A 19,651-nucleotide genomic window follows, 5' to 3' on the forward strand; every position below is an offset into this window, starting at 1 on the left:
CTTTAATACCTGTTCACTATGTCACATGGCATAAAGTGAGTTCCACAGCCTGGCATTTTCTTTACTGTGTGTATGTGTGTAGGGACTTGTGTGTAGGAACAACACCCACACCTCCTACATACCTGTTATACCCAGATTACTACATGTTTACAGTATATGTTACCAATTTCACTACCATAATTCAACTACCAGCATTATATTGGACAAACAACTGCACATATTTGCACTTTATTCCAAATATAGTCTTACTGTTGCTGCCACCAATCTTTTATATCCCTTATATTAGATTTTTCCCCTTTTCTACTTGTATACAAATAAATTATGCTTATTTAACGCTATTTTATGACACGGACAGTTGAAAAAGCATTTCACCGCATGTCGTACTGTGTATGGTTGTGTGTGACCTATAAAATTAGAAAATGCGTGTGTGTGTGTGTGTGTGTGTGTGTGTGTGTGTGTGTGAGTGAGAGAGAGAGAGAGAGCATGTATTAAAGAGTTTTGGATCTGAACGGAAGCTGCTTAAGGTGTATGGATTTGCAGGGAGTAAAGCTCCTATTCTAGAGCTGTATAGTGCAGCTTAGTCCATCAGTGCTGAGTGGAGAGCAGACAGACAGGTGGGCCACCTCACAGCTCTATTCTCATCCTTCTCTTTCCCTTGCCTTCTTTATCCAGGGAACAGCAGGCTTAAAATAACACACATCAATCCCACTGTTACATCAGCCACCTACCATAGCCTTATTTACAGGCCCTGTCACACATGCTATATATGGTCAATGGCACTTTTTCCATTTGTAAACTATGAAAGCAGTGCATAATTTATTACCATCTTCACATATATGGTGCAAATAGAGTTAGCACCCTTCAGACAACAGAGCATGCATCTGACTAGAAAATAAACACTGCAAGACACAACTGTTATACATTTGAAACTGTGCAGAGGGAAAAACAGAAACAACATTTAGAAAAGGGATGGTGATATAACTGAAATCATGTATGATTTGATAATGTATGCATAAGCATTTGATATCTGTGAACACATCTGTGTTCACTATGAGAGCACAGAGGGAGCAGTACCTTTTATGGTGTCCAGACCTCACTGATGATTTATGAATATTCCAAATCACAAAGGAGACTGGAGTGGGGGCAAGTGGGTGGCTCAGGTGGTAGAGCGGGTTGTCCACTAATCGTAAGGTTGGTGGTTCGATTCCCGGCCCACACGACTCCACATGCCGAAGTGTCCTTGGGCAAGACACTGAACCAAGTTGCTCCTGATGGCAAGTTAGCGCCTTGCATGGCAGCTCTGCTACCTTTGGTGTGTGTGTGTGAAAACCAGTGTAAAGCGTGTTGTAAAATCACTAAGGTTAAAAAAGCACTATATAAGTGCAGACCATTTACCATAACCAAAGTAAGGGAAAACAGCATCCAGTTTTAGATAAAATATAACAGCTATAGTACTTCTGTACTATAAAACTATAAACAGAAACTGAAATATCATCAATAAACAGATTCATCACTGATTATACTGAAATTTCTCCATTCCACATAATTTGCAATTGCTTTAAACAAATCAAGGATCTTGCATTTTCTAAAGACAGATAAACAGGACATGGCAAGTGTACATGGCAAAAGCCTCAGCAGTATGTGGTGACATGCACAGTGAAGAAAAACAAACTCAAGATTAGAAGAATAGATTTCCTCTCATTTGAAATTTATTGTAACAAAAAAACTAACATTATTAAAGTGTATTGTTGTACTTTGAAAGAAATTAAAGCTTGTTCTTACACAAAGAACAATAAACAGTAATAAAAAGTGGTTTCAAATCATATTTGCAAAATATATATGATTAACTCCATCTCTGTATCTTAATATAAAGGTATGTTATTATATACCATGAGAGACTGTAAAAAAAAAAAAATGAACACAGAGCTGAAGTCTACACCCATGCTTCAAGCAGTCACTCCATCCATCTTGCGGCATTCCTGTAATGTTCTAGCCCCGTGGTTTGGTAGCGAAAGTGAGGTAACCCGTGTGTCCAGCCATCTCTCTAGGTGGTGTTGCAGTCCTGCAGGTCACTGAAGAGTAGCTGGGGTTTGTTGAAGGTGGAACTTCCTCTGGAAGAGGGTCAGAGGCTATCTTGGTTTTGTCTGTTCCACCCTCCGGGCCGAAGTCCGGTAAGGGCAGAGTGACAGAGCGGACGTCGTGTACCCTCTGCAGAACCTCCAGAGTGCAGATCTCCTCAAAACCATGATCCAGCAGAGCTTCACATGTCCTCTGGACCTGCTCGATACATGGAGAGAACGAGCACAAACGACCCCCTGCACAAAAAGAAGACACGAACAGAGTTACTTATGTATTATAATCTCAAAGAAACCTGACTGTTAGCACATCCGATCTGGACACATTTTTAAAAAAAATCTTCAAATACTTAAAATTCTGGAATTTCCAGAAATGTATTCTTGGCATTTTCTCAACTGATTTCTTGAGGAATCAACTGAGTTGCTTTTTAAACAGTATTAAAGGAGTTCCCACCTATGCTGGACACTTACAGTATTGGCTGCTTCTGGGAATATTTTGCTCAAAAGTCATCCATTTAAAAAATGTTTTTTTTTGTCAATAAAATGTTAGTTTTCTAATGAAAGAAATGAATATGTTGGCAGAATTATATTTTTGTCTACAACACCGATTTCAAACATTTAATCATACACTTTCAGATCAAAAGGTTTTTAAGCTCATGAGAAACATTTCAGTCGAGTGTCTCCAAACTTTTGACTGGTGGTGTGTGTGTCTATACACACACATACACACAGTACTGTGCAAAAGTTGTAGGAACACTTTTTTTAGTACAAACTTTGTTATAGCTCTTATTTCAACTTCGCTACATATCACATTGCTATTAGTCCTAAATTACCCCTGTCCCAACTTTTTTGGAACGTGTTGCGTGCATCAATTTCAAAACAAACTTTTATCTTCAAAAAACTATGCAGTTCATTAGGTAAAACCTCAAATACCTTGTCTTTATACATTTTTTGTCAAGTCAAAGTACATTTACAAATCACTCCTCTTTGTTTTTATTAGCATTTTCCATACTCTGTTACAACTTTTTCGGAATTGGGGTTGTACTACTGTTTACTGCTCTTTACAGTACAGTGTTTTCGGTATAGTACAGGGTGAATTGAATGGTAATTTCCCTTCCTTTCTATTCTGACTCTGTTTCTCATGGGTTCACCCAAACATGTTCTGTTCACTCTCCTCACCTTTACTGGAACTGGGACTCTTTATATCTGGGAATATATTAAGACTCTGTTATAATAAGGTTATAGATTGTCTGTTTGTGATCAATTTAGGTCTATCAAGTGCATCTAAAAACATTGACACATACATTAAGAAAAAAAAGGTATTTCATCATTGCAGTGAGGCACAGAAATGTGGTCTAAATGTTACTCAATTGATTGTGTAGTGGGGAGTGCTTTAGTCTGCTGACAGACATTATGGACACAGTCAAAAGAAACTGAAGAGACAGAGAGATAGAGAACGAGAGAGTCAAAGTATGCCTGAAATATTCCACAGCCAAATAAACCAATTCCATGCAAGCCAAGTCATAAACACAGACTCATCATTTCCTGGCAACAGCGGCCTCGGAGAGAGGAAAGTCATGGCAGCGTGGGTGTCCTCCATGCTCTCCAAACACTAAACACGAGTAGGCCATCAGCCAAACAATGACAGGAATTACACAAAAAGAGAAAGAAAAAGAGAGAAAACCGCTGTAGGAGTTAGAAGATTCACAACAGCAGGGGTCTGACATCCGTCACATCCTTAAATGCATCTTTTTTGTAAACGTGATCTGAGGCTACACAAAGCTCAGTCAGCCACTCTGCACGATACATGCACAATGCACACTGTTTAAGTTCCTAAGTAAGAAGCCTTCACGACAGAGTGATTTTTAAAAGAACTTTGAACAGGACCAACAAGTGAGAAACCCTACATTTATACTGCAGTTCTCTCAAGGAATCCCATTCCCTCAACCTAACCTCTCTGCAGTCTCACAACCTATCCCTTTATGGTCAAAAGTTTGTCACTGTGTGTCTGTACGTGTGTGCAAGTGTGAGAGTGTAGAAGAGCGAGAGGGAGGGAGGGCGAGAGAGAGAGCACATTACATGTACATAACTACATGAATATAAACACAACGAACTTACAAATTTAAATCACTTTTAAAAAAAAAGTCATTTATGACAGAGGAGAGGTAAAATTTCACTGTTGAAAACTATTATTATTTTCACAACATCTCTGTATTCAAAATCCACATTTAAAATGTTTAAAAGTGGAACCTAGGTTCTTAAGCGCCTAAAACAAGTATCCTGAACTTTTTGGATAAATGGCCCTTGTGTTGCTTGATGTAAGAAAGGGGCTTTGAATAAATGCATTCCATTTATGGCATATTTTAGTATTTGTCCTAAAAGTGAGGCACATGCACAAATAAACCATTCTGCTTGGTAAATAAATAAAAATGAAACATTACAGTTAAATGCAATTTTTAAAAGAAATAAACACCCCTATTACTCAATTCAAAAGTGCAACGAAGCCATGATTAATATCACACAGTGTAGCTCTGATGAGCTGAGCAGCTGACTAGTCCAGGCCTGTTTGCTGGAGATGAAGCTACTCAGCTGCAGGAACAGGGATGCATGCTTGAGCACCTATGCACAGAGTATGTTTGGCCCCAGCTACCAACAAACAACAGGGAGTGGAAAAAAATTTGCCTATACACCCATATCAATCATTGCCATTTATTAAATAAATGAGTGGGGTAGGCTAGTTTAAAAATCATTGACCTGCAATAAACCAAGTTAAATGCATTGGCAGTAGCGCGTTGATAGATGTGAGAGACGTGATGTTGCCTCAGATGGGTTCCTGTGTATTCTGTTGTGTTGCCATAACAATACTGTTTACATAAACTTAGAAAAAAATCATACAAATTAAGAACATAAAAATAAACAGAAGCTTTATCAGATACAACATAAAACATAGTCTGTAGTACACTTGGCCTTGTCTGACCAGATTTAGTATTCTCTCTTTCACTCACACACACACACACACACACACACACACACACACACACACACACACACACACACACACACACACACATACATACATACATACATACATACATACATACATACATACATACATACATACATATATATATATATATATATATGTTGAATTAATCCAGACACAGGGATGAATAGTGTTATTCCAACATGAATACATTTCTCCTCAATCTTATGAGTAAATGATTCACAGAAAAATGACTGTTTAAGAAAGTCAATACTTCCTCAGTAAGAGGACAATAATAGCAAGGCATCTAGACACCAGAACACATAAAACCCTTAACACATGCATGTAGCATGTCAGAGATGGGACAGATGTTCAGGAGCACCAGACAATCAGACAACTGGTTGTTATGCTATATAACTGCCCTATTTTATAGGGAATGGACACCATTTTTAGATTTCCTTATTCTGTAATCCTGGGTAGGGGCAGAATCTTAACATTTTTCTGCATGCTCTTTAAAAACAAGTGCATGCAGACACACACACTCACCTCTGCGTTTGAATGCTTTCTTGGCATGTATGATGGCCTCCCATGGTGATGGGATGTCCAGAAATACCGCATCAGCTACACCCCAAACACCAAAGCCTTCTTTACACACATCCTGGTTTCGGACAGTTACTAGATGGCCCACCTTGTGATCTCTGAACTCTTCTGTAGCCTTTTCTGCCCGCTGGGCATGAAACTCGACTGTGTGCAGGTGGCCATTGGGCGCGATGGTGCGGAGAATGGCGTGGGACAGTGAGCCACTGCCAGTGCCTGTCTCACACAATCACATGAGAAAAATTAAAAACATTTATTGCAGGCTATAACAGAGCAATTCCTTTATTACATTTGATTTTACAGTAGGTTATAGTAATGATGCAGGTGTGTGTACACTAGTGTCAGGCAGATGAAAGTAAACCAGTAAGTTGGTACTTTTAAGACAAGAGATTCTGCTAAAGATTACGTTAAGCACAGGCAGTGACTGAAGAGGGTGGTGTAAGCCATGAGTAGTTCTGCTCTTAATTAGGGCTCTATACTTAGACAAGGTTCTACCATTACCTGGCTTTATACTGGATTTTGTTCGTATTGCTGTGCTTGTGCCAAAGAACATGCACCAAATGTAAAAAAAAAAAAAAACAATATATGAAGTCTTAATTCACATACAAATGTGGCCAAATCACCTAACAACACAGGTTTGAAAGGTGGGTGGAAACCAGAGAACACAGACAGACATGGGAAAATATGCTCCATGCGGACAGACATCCGACCTCGGGATCAAACCAGGAGACCCTGAAGCTATAAGGGGGCAAAGTTTCCTCCCACTGTGCTAACTCCTAAATCAGATTAGATCAGTCATATTTCATGTGTGCTTTTTTGCCATTCAGAATGCAGACAATCTTACCAAAATGTCTTAACATAGCCAAAGAAACTCATGACTAAATTTACATACCTTTTATACTGGGGTTATCTACACAATTAATAGAAGTTCAGTAGTGAAATATTCATCTGATTGTAGCTCAGTGTTACTGATCAGGTCAATACACCAAGGAGCCAGTTAATACTTTCACTATATGGTTAAAAGTATGAGGGCACCTGATCATATGGACCTTCCCCAAATTGTTGATACAATGTTGGAAGCACACAATTGTTTAGGATGTCTTTGTATGCTGTAGCATTACAATTTCTCTTCATTACAACAAAAGGGCCCAAAACCCGTTCCAGCATGACAATGCTCCTGTACTCCATGAATACATAGTTTGCCAAGTTTGGAGTGGACGAACTCGAGTGGCCTGCACAGAGACCTGACCTCAACCCCACTGAACACTTTGGGATGAACTGGAATGATGACCAGGCCTCCTCACCCAACATCAGTGCCTGACTTCAACCAACACTCAAGTCTGAATGAGCACAAATCCCCACAGAAACACACCTAGGTTTAATGGAAAACCTTCCCAGAAGAGTCAAGATTATTATGATAGCAAAGGGGGGACTCTGGAATGGGATGTTCAAAAAGCATGAGTGTGATTGTCCAGGCTTCCGCAAACTTTTGGACATATAGTGTAAATTAAGAGAATACATCAGATTAGAATAAAAGGTACACACTTACCCACACAAGTTTAAATACACATATTTACAGGCAAACACATGGAAAGACAGAACTGTACATGCCAACTCCTTCTGTCCACAGTGTTACATCACCATAGCTTTTGTTTTACAACAACAATGAGGTCAATGTTTGGTCCACAGGGTGGTATTCAGATGGAAGAGGATAGCTGAACTCAAGATCATGGATCAGGAAAGGAGAAGGGCAAAGAGATCAGCGTGACCAAGAGGGAAAATGAGATATGAAGATTCTTATGATAAGTCTAACAAAAGGGTTTGTACCACAAGAAAGGACTGGACAACAAACCACAAAGCAACACAGAAGAATGTTTTGTTAAACAGCTCAGATATATTGAAGTCACTACTGACTATATTCAATCACAAAACCAACACAAAGTGTGTGAGAGACTCTGTTCTGTCTTCCACTTAAGCATTGCTCAAAAATCATTCAGCAGGAGAATACCACACAGAACATCCCAGCTAAAATGAGCTGGCTCCAGAGTACTGACAGGGTGTGTATGTGCTCTGAGGCCATTAAATAGATCCATTCAGACCGAGTTGCTCCCACTTAGTGAATGAGCAAACAGACGGAAAGGAAAACATCCAACAAACAGAGAAAGGAGTCAAACACGGAGAAAGAAAAACACCACATAAACATAAAGACCTGAGGTTACAGAGAGAAGCAAAACATTATAGAAAAACAGTGGGGGAGTAATATTTTCCACACAATTAAAAAACAAAATGTTTTCGCATAGTAAAGGCGCCAGTCTGCAGTTGCTTCATATAAGCTCTTTCAGATAAATTACACAAGGAGCTAAAGAAAGTGTGCAAAAGTGTCACTATGATGCAGTTCCTTGAATTATCCCAAGGCCATCAAAAAGCTAAGGGATTGTGGGTTGATTTTGTATGTTGACAAATTTCATTTTGAAATAGTAAGTGAGGAAGGGAAGGGTGGGATGTGCTAGAACTGTTTAAGACATGCCATGCAACATCACCACCAAATTGGTTAACAACTGGCAGAATTTATGTTTATAGCTTAGGAGGCACCTAAGCTTTCTAAAGACATAACCATTTGACTGGAAACAAATTTACAGTAAGTCATCAATATTTCTACCTAGTTAAAAAAAACCCCTGTAAAATAAAAAGAGAAAACCTCCAATATTCTTGTAATTGTTTTGATATGTACAGACTTATAGGCTATGTGACATGTAGAGGCTCTAAACATCCAATTTAATGGGTACCAACTAACACAAAGTGCCACAGTAAGCTGTTGTTTCATTGGCACTTTAGTAATGGGGTTAGAAATTAAATCAGACCTGTATTGTTGCAAAACATCTATGTCAAACAATGCACACAAACACATAAGCTAAATTCACAAGGTGACCCTCTTTCTCCTAAGAGCACACATTCCTAAACCTGCATAAGGTTTAATCCTTGATAAGTACTGCAAACTTACTCAGCTCAATCACAGGGTCACTTTCAGTAAAGTTAGTATAACATATCACACATTAGGCAACTATTTGAACAACCAGTACACTCCTTGTGTCTAAAATGACTGCCCATTAATCCATCTCAATATTGCAGGTCTTTTCAGTTGTTTTCTATGAACGATTTAGAGATTTGCATTTTTCCAATGCGTGCTCAAAAGACGTTAACTTGCCCCTGTACATCACAAATGAGGTCAGATGTACCAACGTTATAATTCTCATAGACCTGACATAATGCCAGAATTGAAAATAGCATGGACATCAGGTAATACTGCAGAATAAAAAGAAGAGTTTTAGATTTTGCCTGACCATATACAATAGTTAAGGAATGGGTTATTGGCTTAGTTAGTCCAGTTAACAGAAATGCCTTTTGGAGATATTGATAAATAGTGAATTCTTATTCTTATATAATATTATGGTCTAATTAATGGATCGGTTTTACCAGTTGACTAATCACGAGCACAACATGTTCTGATTAAGTCAGTGGAGTGTGGAATGGCTCCATAGTGGGTCTGTGTTTGAGCACTAGACTCCACTTTGATGGGCATCATGGAATCATGCCCAAGAAAGATAATGACCACATCGCCTTCCTGAATGAGTTCTGAGTACTCCACCATACTCATTGGACAGTTGTTCACATAATGACACTGCATTTTAGCAGGAATTCACCATGTGTTCACCACATGGATGACTGTATAATTTTTCAGAAAAAGCCCAACAAAATATGGGTTACTAAAGGTTGTGTTTAATGAAGGATTTGCATACTTTCTAATTCCTAAATTAGTTAATCATGGCATAACTTAGAAAACAGTTCGGCCTCAGCCATCTCACCTGATTCACAGACAATGGAGCCTGGTTTGAGGTCCAGCATCAGGGTGATGTTGGCGATGTCTGTTGTGTAAAGGATCTGGGTTCGGTGGGGCAGATTCACAGTCCACAGCTCTGGAGTGGGATGCAGCACATACACCCATCCACCCTTACTACACGTTACTTTAGAACCAAACCGTCGACCGATTAAGTCAGTGGAGTGGCGAATGGCTCCATAGCGGGTCTGTGTTTGAGCACCAGACTCCACCTTGATGGGCATCATGGAATCATGCCCAAGAAAGATGATGACCACATCTCCTTCCTGAATGAGCTCTGAGTACTCCACAAAACTCATGGGACAGTTGTGATTAGCTGCAATATTGGACAAAAAGGTAGTTCTGAGACAGTGTTTACTTAAATTACTGGACATAGCAGTAACCAGGATGACCAGAAGATAATTAGATTTCAGTTAATTAATAGATCAATAATAATAATAAAAACAAGAACAACAATATATTTAAGCAATATCACACCCACAGTCTTGCTGTTGTAGTAAATATCAGCATGGCTGTGAATCGGCTGCAGGAAATCACAGCTATACTGATATTCAGAAGAACAGCATGGCTGCAAGTGCAATATTGCTTTTATACAACAGTTCAATAAACAAGAAATTAAAATCAAGTAACTGACATTTCAGACACAATAAAGCCAAATATTTGGTTTATTTTTGCTGTCAATGAAATAGCACCCAGAGAAGCTACAGCTGGATAGAGCGCTGCCTGTTGCCATGCAATGCACAGACTGACAGCCAGTAGTAAGTGTAGTAACCATTTCAATGTAATGAACTATTGCTAGAATTGGATTTTTATGTAGCGAACACAGATAAGCAGAGAGATGCGAACAGTGCAAAATACCAGTGCTGATATACTAAATATCAGCACTCTTGGAACACCACTTGTCCAATCAAATTAGTGGACTGGAACTAACTGATGATATTCCTTGCCAGCGCAATTCTCCTAAACGTCCTTTATCGGCTATGCAAGCTGGAAGGGGTGAAATATATTTGTTTCATACTCAACTATATCAGCATTCTAGACAAAAAATATTTGTATGAATGTTTTTAAAATCCATATTAAAAGTCAGACTATCTTATTCATAGCACTCACCATTAAACATAGCATTTGTGACTGTGACATTCAGCTTTCAGTTCAAATCTGTAGATTTTTTAAAAACTAAACAGAAATTGTTTTATTTATTTTATTTAATTGTTGGACTAACCTTGTTGTACTTTTATCTTTTCTTTTACTTTCAAGATATTTTAGTCTTATAAGTATTATTTGTGATTGTGGATTGATTTATTGTTTGTCTAATATAAAAATATAGATATTTTATGTAAATGTTTTGAACTCAAAACTGCTATATAAATAAATATTTTCAGTAGTCGCATTTTCTTTTTTTAAACTTTTTATTTTTACTCAGTGAATCAATGTTATCCATTAGTCCAGTTTCACACAGTGCATGCGCAATGCTTTCCAGAACCACTGGCATAAAGTTGGTTTGACCTTGGACGTTCGATAATCGCAGATATGTGGAAATTAAGTCACCGTCTCTAAAGTTACATACGACATTGTTAAACACGTTTCTAACTTCAATAGCATTTGAAGGGAATGACTTACAGTCATATAACCAACTGTAAAATGTTCATCTAGGTGTCAGGTATGACACACACCTTTTAAATTTTTTATAATTATTAAAATAAGCTATTAAATCATATGTAAATTTGATATGAATTTCACCACAGAATGGGCCCATACACAAAATATACCATAATTTAAAGCTCAATAGCATTTGAAGGGAATTATGTACAGTCACAAAACCAACTGTACAGTGTTCATCTAGGTATGACGCACACCTTTTCAAATTTACATATCCATCCATCTTCAACCGCTTACTCCTTTTCAGGGTCACGGGGGAACCTGGAGCCTATCCCAGGGAGCATTGGGCACAAGGCGGGGTACACCCTAGACAGGGTGCCAGTCCATCGCAGGGCACACAATCACACACACATTCATACACTATGGACACTTTAGACACGCCAATCAACCTACCATGCATGTCTTTGGACTGGGGGAGGAAACCGGAGTACCCGGAGGAAACCCCCGCAGCACGGGGAGAACATGCAAACTCCGCACACACAGAGCCGTGGGAATGGAACCCCTGACCCTGGCGGTGTGAGGCGAACGTGCTAAAATAGCGCCAACGGCTGTTAGCTAAGAGAGTAGAGGTGAGCTGATAGATGTGTCGGTGGGATGTCTGTCCAGCTGGAGTCAGTTACATAATGACAGGTGCAAAATATGCAGAAGTCCTGCACAAATACGCTTTCCACAGCTAACTACAAGATTTGAGCATCATCTATTCACTACAGTATCCTAGCTAGCCACGTTAGCAAACTGCAATATCATGTTTACATTAGTAAAGACAGAATTTACACACTATTACGGTTCGCTCGTGTAAAGGACACGTAAACAATGATCCTAACAAGACACTTACCTTTAGTGATAACGGTTCAAGGTTTATGTTGCCTGTCAGCAAAACCGGTCTACACACGTGTTAGTAAAGCAACACTGGCTTGCCACTAACGTGTCGCAGACAGATGACGCAATGAAAGCCGACACAACTTCTTTGACCTTCTTCTGTTAGCTAATGTAATTCACTTGCATATTGACCGATATGTTGTCTTTTTTATTATTATTATGCATAAATCAGTCAGCATTCAACCACACACAGATACATAGACAGATCACTTGCGCGTTTTTGCAATGTATGACTGATGTGCCTGCACCAAAGTACACAGATACTTGCAAATATAGCAGTTTATCATGCTTGAAGTAAAAAAAAATGTAAATGGCAGGTGTCGTAGACTACTATCTGCATTAATGGAAATGAAAAGCAAATTATTTAAATATACAATACTATGTGATAAAGCCCTGGAGGTTTAGAAATGCTGCAGTGGAACTCTAAATGCTGTGTCCTCAGCCTCACATTCTCCTGGTCCAATGAATGGACTACAAGTATTAACCAATAGGAGCCGCTCTTGCACACTATAAAACAAACGCTCCATCCCAAACCCTTGCCGGAGTGCAGGATCATTTTCGAGTACGGTATATAGTTGGGAGAAAGTGGGGGCTTTTGTGTCAAACCCGTCTTCATCTAGTAGTAGTCCACAGGTAAGATTATGTATTTTTATTTTAAAAATGAAAACGGCAAAAGCTGAATTGCAAGTCTGCAAGGTAATTCGGAGGTCAGATTGAGGACGCTAAACGAGATTCATGTTTTCCGTTACAACATGAAGGACTTGGTTTTAATGTCTGCTGCGTTGAATAAACACGTTTCAGTTGTTTGCGACTTTTCTGAAGAGACTTTTTTTATGCGCGTCTCAGACCCAGTTATATGTGTAGTCAGGAAACCGTTCTTGTTTGTTTGTGTTTTCTGGTCGTGTTTAATCAGAGATAAGGCACCTACCTAGTCTTTTGCACTTCTAGCCCAGACTGTACATTTCAGCTTGTTTTAACAATGCAATGTTACAGGATACGTGTTTAATCTGACTTTACGGTAAGGAACATTTGATATATAATAAGCACACAATCATTCATTCAGCCATCTGTGTAATCAATACATTCATGGGGTTTTTATTTATAATATATTGAGTCAAGCTAAGTTAATTCTATTTTAATAAACGAACATTCGTAATGTGCGTTGAGTTTTTATAGCGGTAAACTGTCGACATTATTTATTAAACAAAACCAAGTCCTTGTTTGGATGATTGTATTGTCCGTTTTGTGTGGAAAAGCTGACGTGTTTTTGTATGGGCTCCTCTCCTCGGTGCACGCAGGGAGTCTCCGCCATGCCTTTCGGAAACACTCACAACCAGCTGAAGATGAAGTATTCGTCTGAAGCAGAGTATCCCGACCTGACCAAGCACAACAACCACATGGCCAAAGTGCTCACCCCTGATTTATACGAGCGCCTGCGCAGCAAACAGACACCGAGTGGCTTCACGCTGGATGATGTGATTCAGACTGGAGTCGATAACCCAGGTAAAGCTGCTTAAATATCTTTTTACCCGAACACAAAGCTGAAACCGTCTGCTCCAAAGCATCACAGTTTAATAGAGTGCATAACTCCCTTATTAGGTCTTTTATCCCAGTAAACCCGGTTCAGCCCAATAGATCGAGATCTTCATGGTCTGTATCAGGTGTGTAGGGAGTAGGGAAAGTTACTGGAATTGGAAACCAGTGTCTTGCATTACAAAATCCAAAAAGATTCAACTCTAATATTAAAGTTGATTGTCCTGGTGGCGTGTTGGCCGAACTCTTCAAATAGTTTGTTTTAGAGCCAGGCTTAGCCAGACTGGTTTCACATTGTGAATACAAATTGATGATCATCTGTAACAGAGTAGAAATAACTACTAAATCCATAAAAGGCATGCTGTACTGGAACCTGGCTGAGTTAAAAAATAAAAAAAAAAGACAAGAGTAAAGGCCTTAGTCTTGGCTCTCCAACAGTAGTAGAGTGTTGCAGATAAAAGCTGACTGAGTTATAGTAACAAACACTTTTTATGAATCCAGGGTGATTACACTCTATTGTGAGATGAATTCCAGATGACTTCTCCCTAGATTGTGTTCTTGTGTTTTGTCTTGTAGTTGTGTAGCAAGCAAAAAAAAAAAAGCTCTTACCATCAATAAACTCTCTGCTGAGAATGAAAACCCAGACCTCAGCCAGCACAGCAACCATATGGGCCAAAGTTTTGACACTGGATATGTGTACAAGAAGCTCATGAGCATTCCACTCCCAGTGGCTTCACCATACATAGCCATTCAAACTGGTGTAGATAATCCTGGTAGAACACTCTCTGGTTAGAATAAGTCTTTCTGTTTACACAAAAAGAAGTGAGTCAGAGTCTAGAACTGTATCATCTTCAGTGAAGAGGGTTGTTTTTTGGTTTTTCTTCTAGTGAAAGCTTAAATTAGATTAGCAAGAAAATGTTTTTACCAGTCATAATATCTTTCATATTGGTGTAATTGTGCCTTGTGTACTCTAGTTTTGTTTTTTGTTTTTTTTAGTGAAATGTCCTCTATTTGTGTGTAGAGCTGATTTGATCCATTTCTCCATCCTAGGCCACCCCTTCATTATGACTGTGGGCTGTGTGGCGGGAGATGAGGAGACCTATGAGGTGTTTAAGGAGCTGCTGGACCCTGTCATCAAGGACAGACATGGTGGATACAAACCCACTGATAAACACAAAACTGACCTGAACCCAGCCAACCTCAAGGTACAGTTATGACTTGCAGTGTCCGCTAATGCAGTATGTGCAATCTTCTTGATTATAGGCTTTACTAATTGAAGTATTCACGCTAATTAATGTTTATTTTGTGAAGGGTGGGGATGATCTGGATCCCAACTACGTGCTGAGTTCTCGTGTGCGAACAGGCCGGAGCATTCGTGGATTTTGCCTGCCACCACACTGCAGTCGTGGCGAGAGGAGAGCTGTTGAAAAACTCTCTGTGGAAGGTATAGTTCTACAGCAGGGCAGGACTCCATCTAGTGGCAATCTTCTGGGCATGTGGGGGAGCTAAGGGTGCAAGTTATGATTTTGAGAACTTTCAGAGGTTGTAGCAAATTTCTAAGAATGAAATGTGGAAATTTCTATGAATAAACAAATTGCTAGATTAAAATTTCTAATGGTACATATGCACCACTTTCTTACCATTCCATCATTTTGAGCATAAACCTACAAATTCATCTGGGTATGCTAAGACCCATTTTAAAAACCAGCACAACCATCAATCAGTTACTAATTTAACCTTCACTTTGCTTCTGATTGCTACCCCAGTGGTTGCTGGATTGTATTTATTTATTTATTTATTTATTTATTTATTTTTATAAAAAGTAATTTATTTATTTTTCCAGTTCTCCCCTTGTGATTGTTGCAGTGCACTTGAGTTGAGATGTTGCATAGACCAAATTGGGTTTCTGTGAATTTTATGTATTTGGAGCATTATTTACCAAGCAGTCATGAATGATGCTTACAAGTAAAACCACCTGACTAAAAATTAAATGTCAGTATTTATTGGGGATAATAAGCCACATCTTTTGCAACTATTTTTTTTTTTTATCTGTTGTGGTGATTAAGCTACAGAATGTGTATAATCTCTTACAGAATGTGTATAATCTTACTTTTCCCAATAGTTTTTACTTTTTATTTATTCCTTTTATTTATTTATTTCTAAAAAAGGTTGTTGCTGTAAAAGATAGTAACGCATACCCATTGCTGTAATAGTAGCAAAAGGGAAAGGTTTCAAATTGACCATGCACTGAATTTTTCTGTTTTGTAGCTTTAGGTGCCCTGAGTGGTGATCTGAAAGGGAAATACTATGCTCTGAAAAATATGTCCGAAGCAGAACAGCAGCAGCTGATTGATGACCACTTCCTCTTTGACAAGCCTGTGTCTCCCCTGCTGTTGGCCTCTGGAATGGCCCGTGATTGGCCTGATGCCAGGGGAATATGGTAAGTGTTGGAGCACCCACAATACAGCATTTGTACTGGGGTTCCACCACTTATGTGAAGGTAGAATTGCCAAAACTTACACTAATATGCTTCATATCCTATAAACATATCTGCACACACCTAGTATTTAATTCTACATTTATGTATGGAAGTATGACTGTGAGATTTTAGTTCAAAAAGTACTTTTTTAAAAAAAAAAAAAAATTGTGCATTGATTGCTCATAAAATTGAGGGCTCATGTTTACAGAGAATACAGACTCTGTTTTAAAAAAATAAATAAAAAAATTGTATAATTAGTCGATCAGATGTTTAGTTCTGTTTAGGCAAATGATTATCAATTAGCCGCAAAATGAGAATTTTTACAAATATATTTATATGTATGTATATGTGCTGTGTATGTGTGTTTTTATATATAATATTATGTATGTAAAGCCTCTCATTTTGCAGGTCATTGATAATCATTTGCCTAAACAGAACTAAACGTCTGATCGACTAATTATATCATACAATTTTTTTGTGTGTATATAACTACATTACACACACAGTTCCCTCCACTAATATTGGCACCCTTGGTAAATATGAGCAAAGAAGGCTGTGAAAAATTGTCTTTATTGTTGAACCTTTTGTTAAAAAAAAACACTCATGGATATCAAACAACTGCAAACAAAACAGGTTTATCAAAAAAGTGTGCAACAATTATTGGCACCCTTTGTCAATACTTTGTGCTACCTCCCTTTGCCCATACAGACCATTCCTCCATACAGAATCTCTCCAGATCCTTCAAATTTCCAGGTCCATGCTGATGGACTCTTCGCTTCAGATCACCCCACAGGTTTTCTATGGGTTTCAGCTCAGGGTGCTGGGATTGCCATGGCAGGACGTTGATTTTGTTGTCAGTTTCTTGATGTATGTTTTGGATCATTGTCCTGCTGGAAGATCCAATCACGACCCATTTGAAGCTTTCTGGAGAGGCAGACGGGTTTTCATTTAATATCTGTTACTATTTGATTGTCCATGATGCCATGCTTCCTAACAATGTCCAGGTCCTCTGGCAGAAAAACAGCCCAAAACATTAAAGATCCACCACCATATTTAACTGTGGGCATGAGGTACTTTTTCCATATGGCTCCCTCTGTGTGCACCAAAGCCACCACTGATATTTATTGCCAAAAGCTCTATTTTGGTTTCATCTGAACATAGAACCTGATCCCATTTGAAGTTCCAGTAGTGTCTGGCAAACTGAAGATGCTTGAATTTGTTTTTAGATGCGAGTCGAGGCTTCTTTTTTTCCTTTTCTCACCCTCCCCCAACCCCCCCCAAGACCACTGCTGGTGCTTTTTATTTTCCTCTCCCTTACACTCATCCAATTCCAGGTTGATTTGTAACATTTCCAGTTGTCTGGAACTTCTTAATTATTGCCCTGATGGTGGAAATGGGCATTTTCAATGCTTGTGCTAGTTTCTTCTAGAGACTTCCCATTTTGTGAAGCGCAGCAGCCTTTTTCTGTGTATGTGTGTGTTTGTCTTTACATAGGACTGACCAGATGCAAGTACTATTAGACACTAATAATACTATTTGAATATTGCCACTGAGTGGTGGATATTAAATGTCTGTTAGTGGTAATATTGTGCTGCGTTTTTTATTTATTTATTTTTTTTAAATTGTTAGCACGTTCGCCTCACACCTCCAGGGTCTGGGGTTCAATTCCCGCCGGGGCCATGTGTGTGCAGAGTTTGCATGTTCTCCCCGTGCTGTGTGTTTCCTCCGGGTACTCTGGTTTCCTCCCCAGTCCAAAGACATGCATGGTAGGCTGATTGGCGTGTCTAAAAGTGCCCGTAGTGTATGAATGTGTGTGTGTGTGACTGTGTGCCCTGCGATGGACTGGCACCCTGTCCAGGGTGTACCCCACCTTGTGCCTGATGCTCCCTGGGATAGGCTCCAGGTTCCCCAGCCCCAGCAACCCTGAAGAAGGAGTAAGTGGTAGAAGGTGGATGGATGTTCACAGGAGTGACATTTGAGCCATGCTGACAGTTTTAGCACTATGTTTATGAATTGAGTAAAGTTGTTCAAGCTCTTGGCAGTACTACTTGGCCTACTGGTAGCCCCTTCTACACTGGAGACTGTGCTAACTTGTCCCAGTTTAGTGGTCATGTTCATATCATTTCTCTATTCAGAGAACTATTCATGCCACATGACTTGGATCATTTTGATAACTCTGGCTTTAAAAAAAAAAAAAAAAAAAAAAAAAAAAAAAAAATTGGGGACCAAGCAGTTCCATTAACTAATGATTCCTATTAATGTTTGTCAGGCACAATGACAAAAAAACATTCCTCGTGTGGGTGAATGAGGAGGATCACTTGCGTGTCATCTCCATGCAGAAAGGTGGCAACATGAAAGAAGTGTTTACTCGTTTCTGCACAGGCCTCACCAAGGTAATCTGCTCAACATTCAAGAGTGATTTAAAGTTGTTGAGGAGAAACTGAGTCTAATGAACTGTGCTGTAAATTACTGCTGCTTACTGACTTGTACCCTTTTCAGATTGAGGAGCTGTTCAAGAGTAAGGGACATGCGTTCATGTGGAACGAGCACCTGGGCTATGTCCTCACCTGCCCATCTAACCTGGGTACAGGGTTACGTGGAGGTGTGCATGTCAAACTCCCGAATATGAGCAAGCACAACAAGTTTGAGGAGGTGCTCAAGAGGTTACGCCTGCAGAAGCGTGGAACAGGTAAATGTTACAAATGACCCATAAGACAGCAAGCTGTTTGTCTGAAACACAGTGCTGCCCTCTATAGGCTATTGGTGGTGAATATAAGCTGACTGTGCTGGCACTAATGCTGTATTCAATGTGTCAGGTGGTGTGGACACTGCTGCAGTGGGTGGTGTGTTTGATATCTCTAATGCTGACCGGCTGGGCTTCTCTGAGGTGGCGCTCGTTCAGATGGTGGTAGATGGAGTCAAGCTGCTGGTGGAGATGGAGAAGCGATTGGAGAAAGGCCAGGCCATTGATGACCTCATACCTGTTCAAAAGTAACTCCAGCAACTATCCTTCTACCTCACTCATCCAAAATTCCCCTCTTCATTCCCCCCACCACATCCCACTCCTATGAGATTAATAAAAGGATGTATATTATATTTAAGACACCCTTAATATGGTGACAAATGAATTAAATGCTCTGCCAGTTTACACCTGTCTATTGTATTGTCTCAAAAAACAGTAGTGGTTGAAGCCATAACATATGGACCTGTTAAATGGTATCAAATCTAACTATTGTCTGCAATTGTTTAAGTTAAAGCTAAAACAAACACAATTGTATTTATCATAAATCAGCATTCACGTTATCAACTGTTTAACATAAGGTATCTAAAGTGTTCAGAACACTTGTCATTCTGGGACGATGCTGGGCCATCCCCACGGTGTACTCTTGCTTTGAGTGCGCTTTTCTTCCCGGTTCTGGTTGTCTTCCCACAACCAAGCCAAGCTAAATCATGTATTTTATATTCACAACTATGGGATACACCCCTGCACTTTTTAGAAGAAAGGATGGCTTATGAATGAGTAATGAGTGTAGACTGAAAGAACAATTTAA

At 39.3% G+C, this 19,651-nt stretch overlaps 2 protein-coding genes across 3 annotated transcripts; one reads left to right on the forward strand and one right to left on the reverse strand.

Annotated features, from left to right (window-relative positions):
* Nucleotides 1-1,249: 1,249 nt before the first annotated feature.
* On the reverse strand, nucleotides 1,250-12,301 carry trmt61a (tRNA methyltransferase 61A). Of its 2 annotated transcripts, XM_053621154.1 has the most exons (4): nucleotides 12,045-12,301; nucleotides 9,519-9,866; nucleotides 5,605-5,871; nucleotides 1,250-2,315 (listed from the first exon to the last, which is right to left on the reverse strand). In XM_053621154.1, exons 2-4 carry the CDS (start codon nucleotides 9,847-9,849, stop codon nucleotides 1,990-1,992), a joined length of 924 nt encoding a protein of 307 aa, XP_053477129.1. In that variant the 5' UTR covers nucleotides 9,850-9,866; nucleotides 12,045-12,301; the 3' UTR covers nucleotides 1,250-1,989. The 2 variants fall into 2 exon arrangements, with proteins under 2 accessions (XP_053477129.1, XP_053477128.1); XM_053621153.1 differs by lacking the exon at nucleotides 12,045-12,301 and having other exon boundaries at nucleotides 9,519-10,021.
* A 283-nt stretch (nucleotides 12,302-12,584) lies between these two features.
* On the forward strand, nucleotides 12,585-19,248 carry ckba (creatine kinase, brain a). Its single transcript, XM_053621152.1, has 8 exons — nucleotides 12,585-12,721; nucleotides 13,387-13,591; nucleotides 14,672-14,826; nucleotides 14,933-15,065; nucleotides 15,890-16,061; nucleotides 18,370-18,493; nucleotides 18,600-18,789; nucleotides 18,917-19,248. Exons 2-8 carry the CDS (start codon nucleotides 13,399-13,401, stop codon nucleotides 19,093-19,095), a joined length of 1,146 nt encoding a protein of 381 aa, XP_053477127.1. The 5' UTR covers nucleotides 12,585-12,721; nucleotides 13,387-13,398; the 3' UTR covers nucleotides 19,096-19,248.
* Nucleotides 19,249-19,651: the final 403 nt, after the last annotated feature.

This window comes from Ictalurus furcatus, chromosome 3 (genome assembly GCF_023375685.1).
Source record: "Ictalurus furcatus strain D&B chromosome 3, Billie_1.0, whole genome shotgun sequence".
Taxonomy (NCBI): domain Eukaryota; kingdom Metazoa; phylum Chordata; class Actinopteri; order Siluriformes; family Ictaluridae; genus Ictalurus; species Ictalurus furcatus.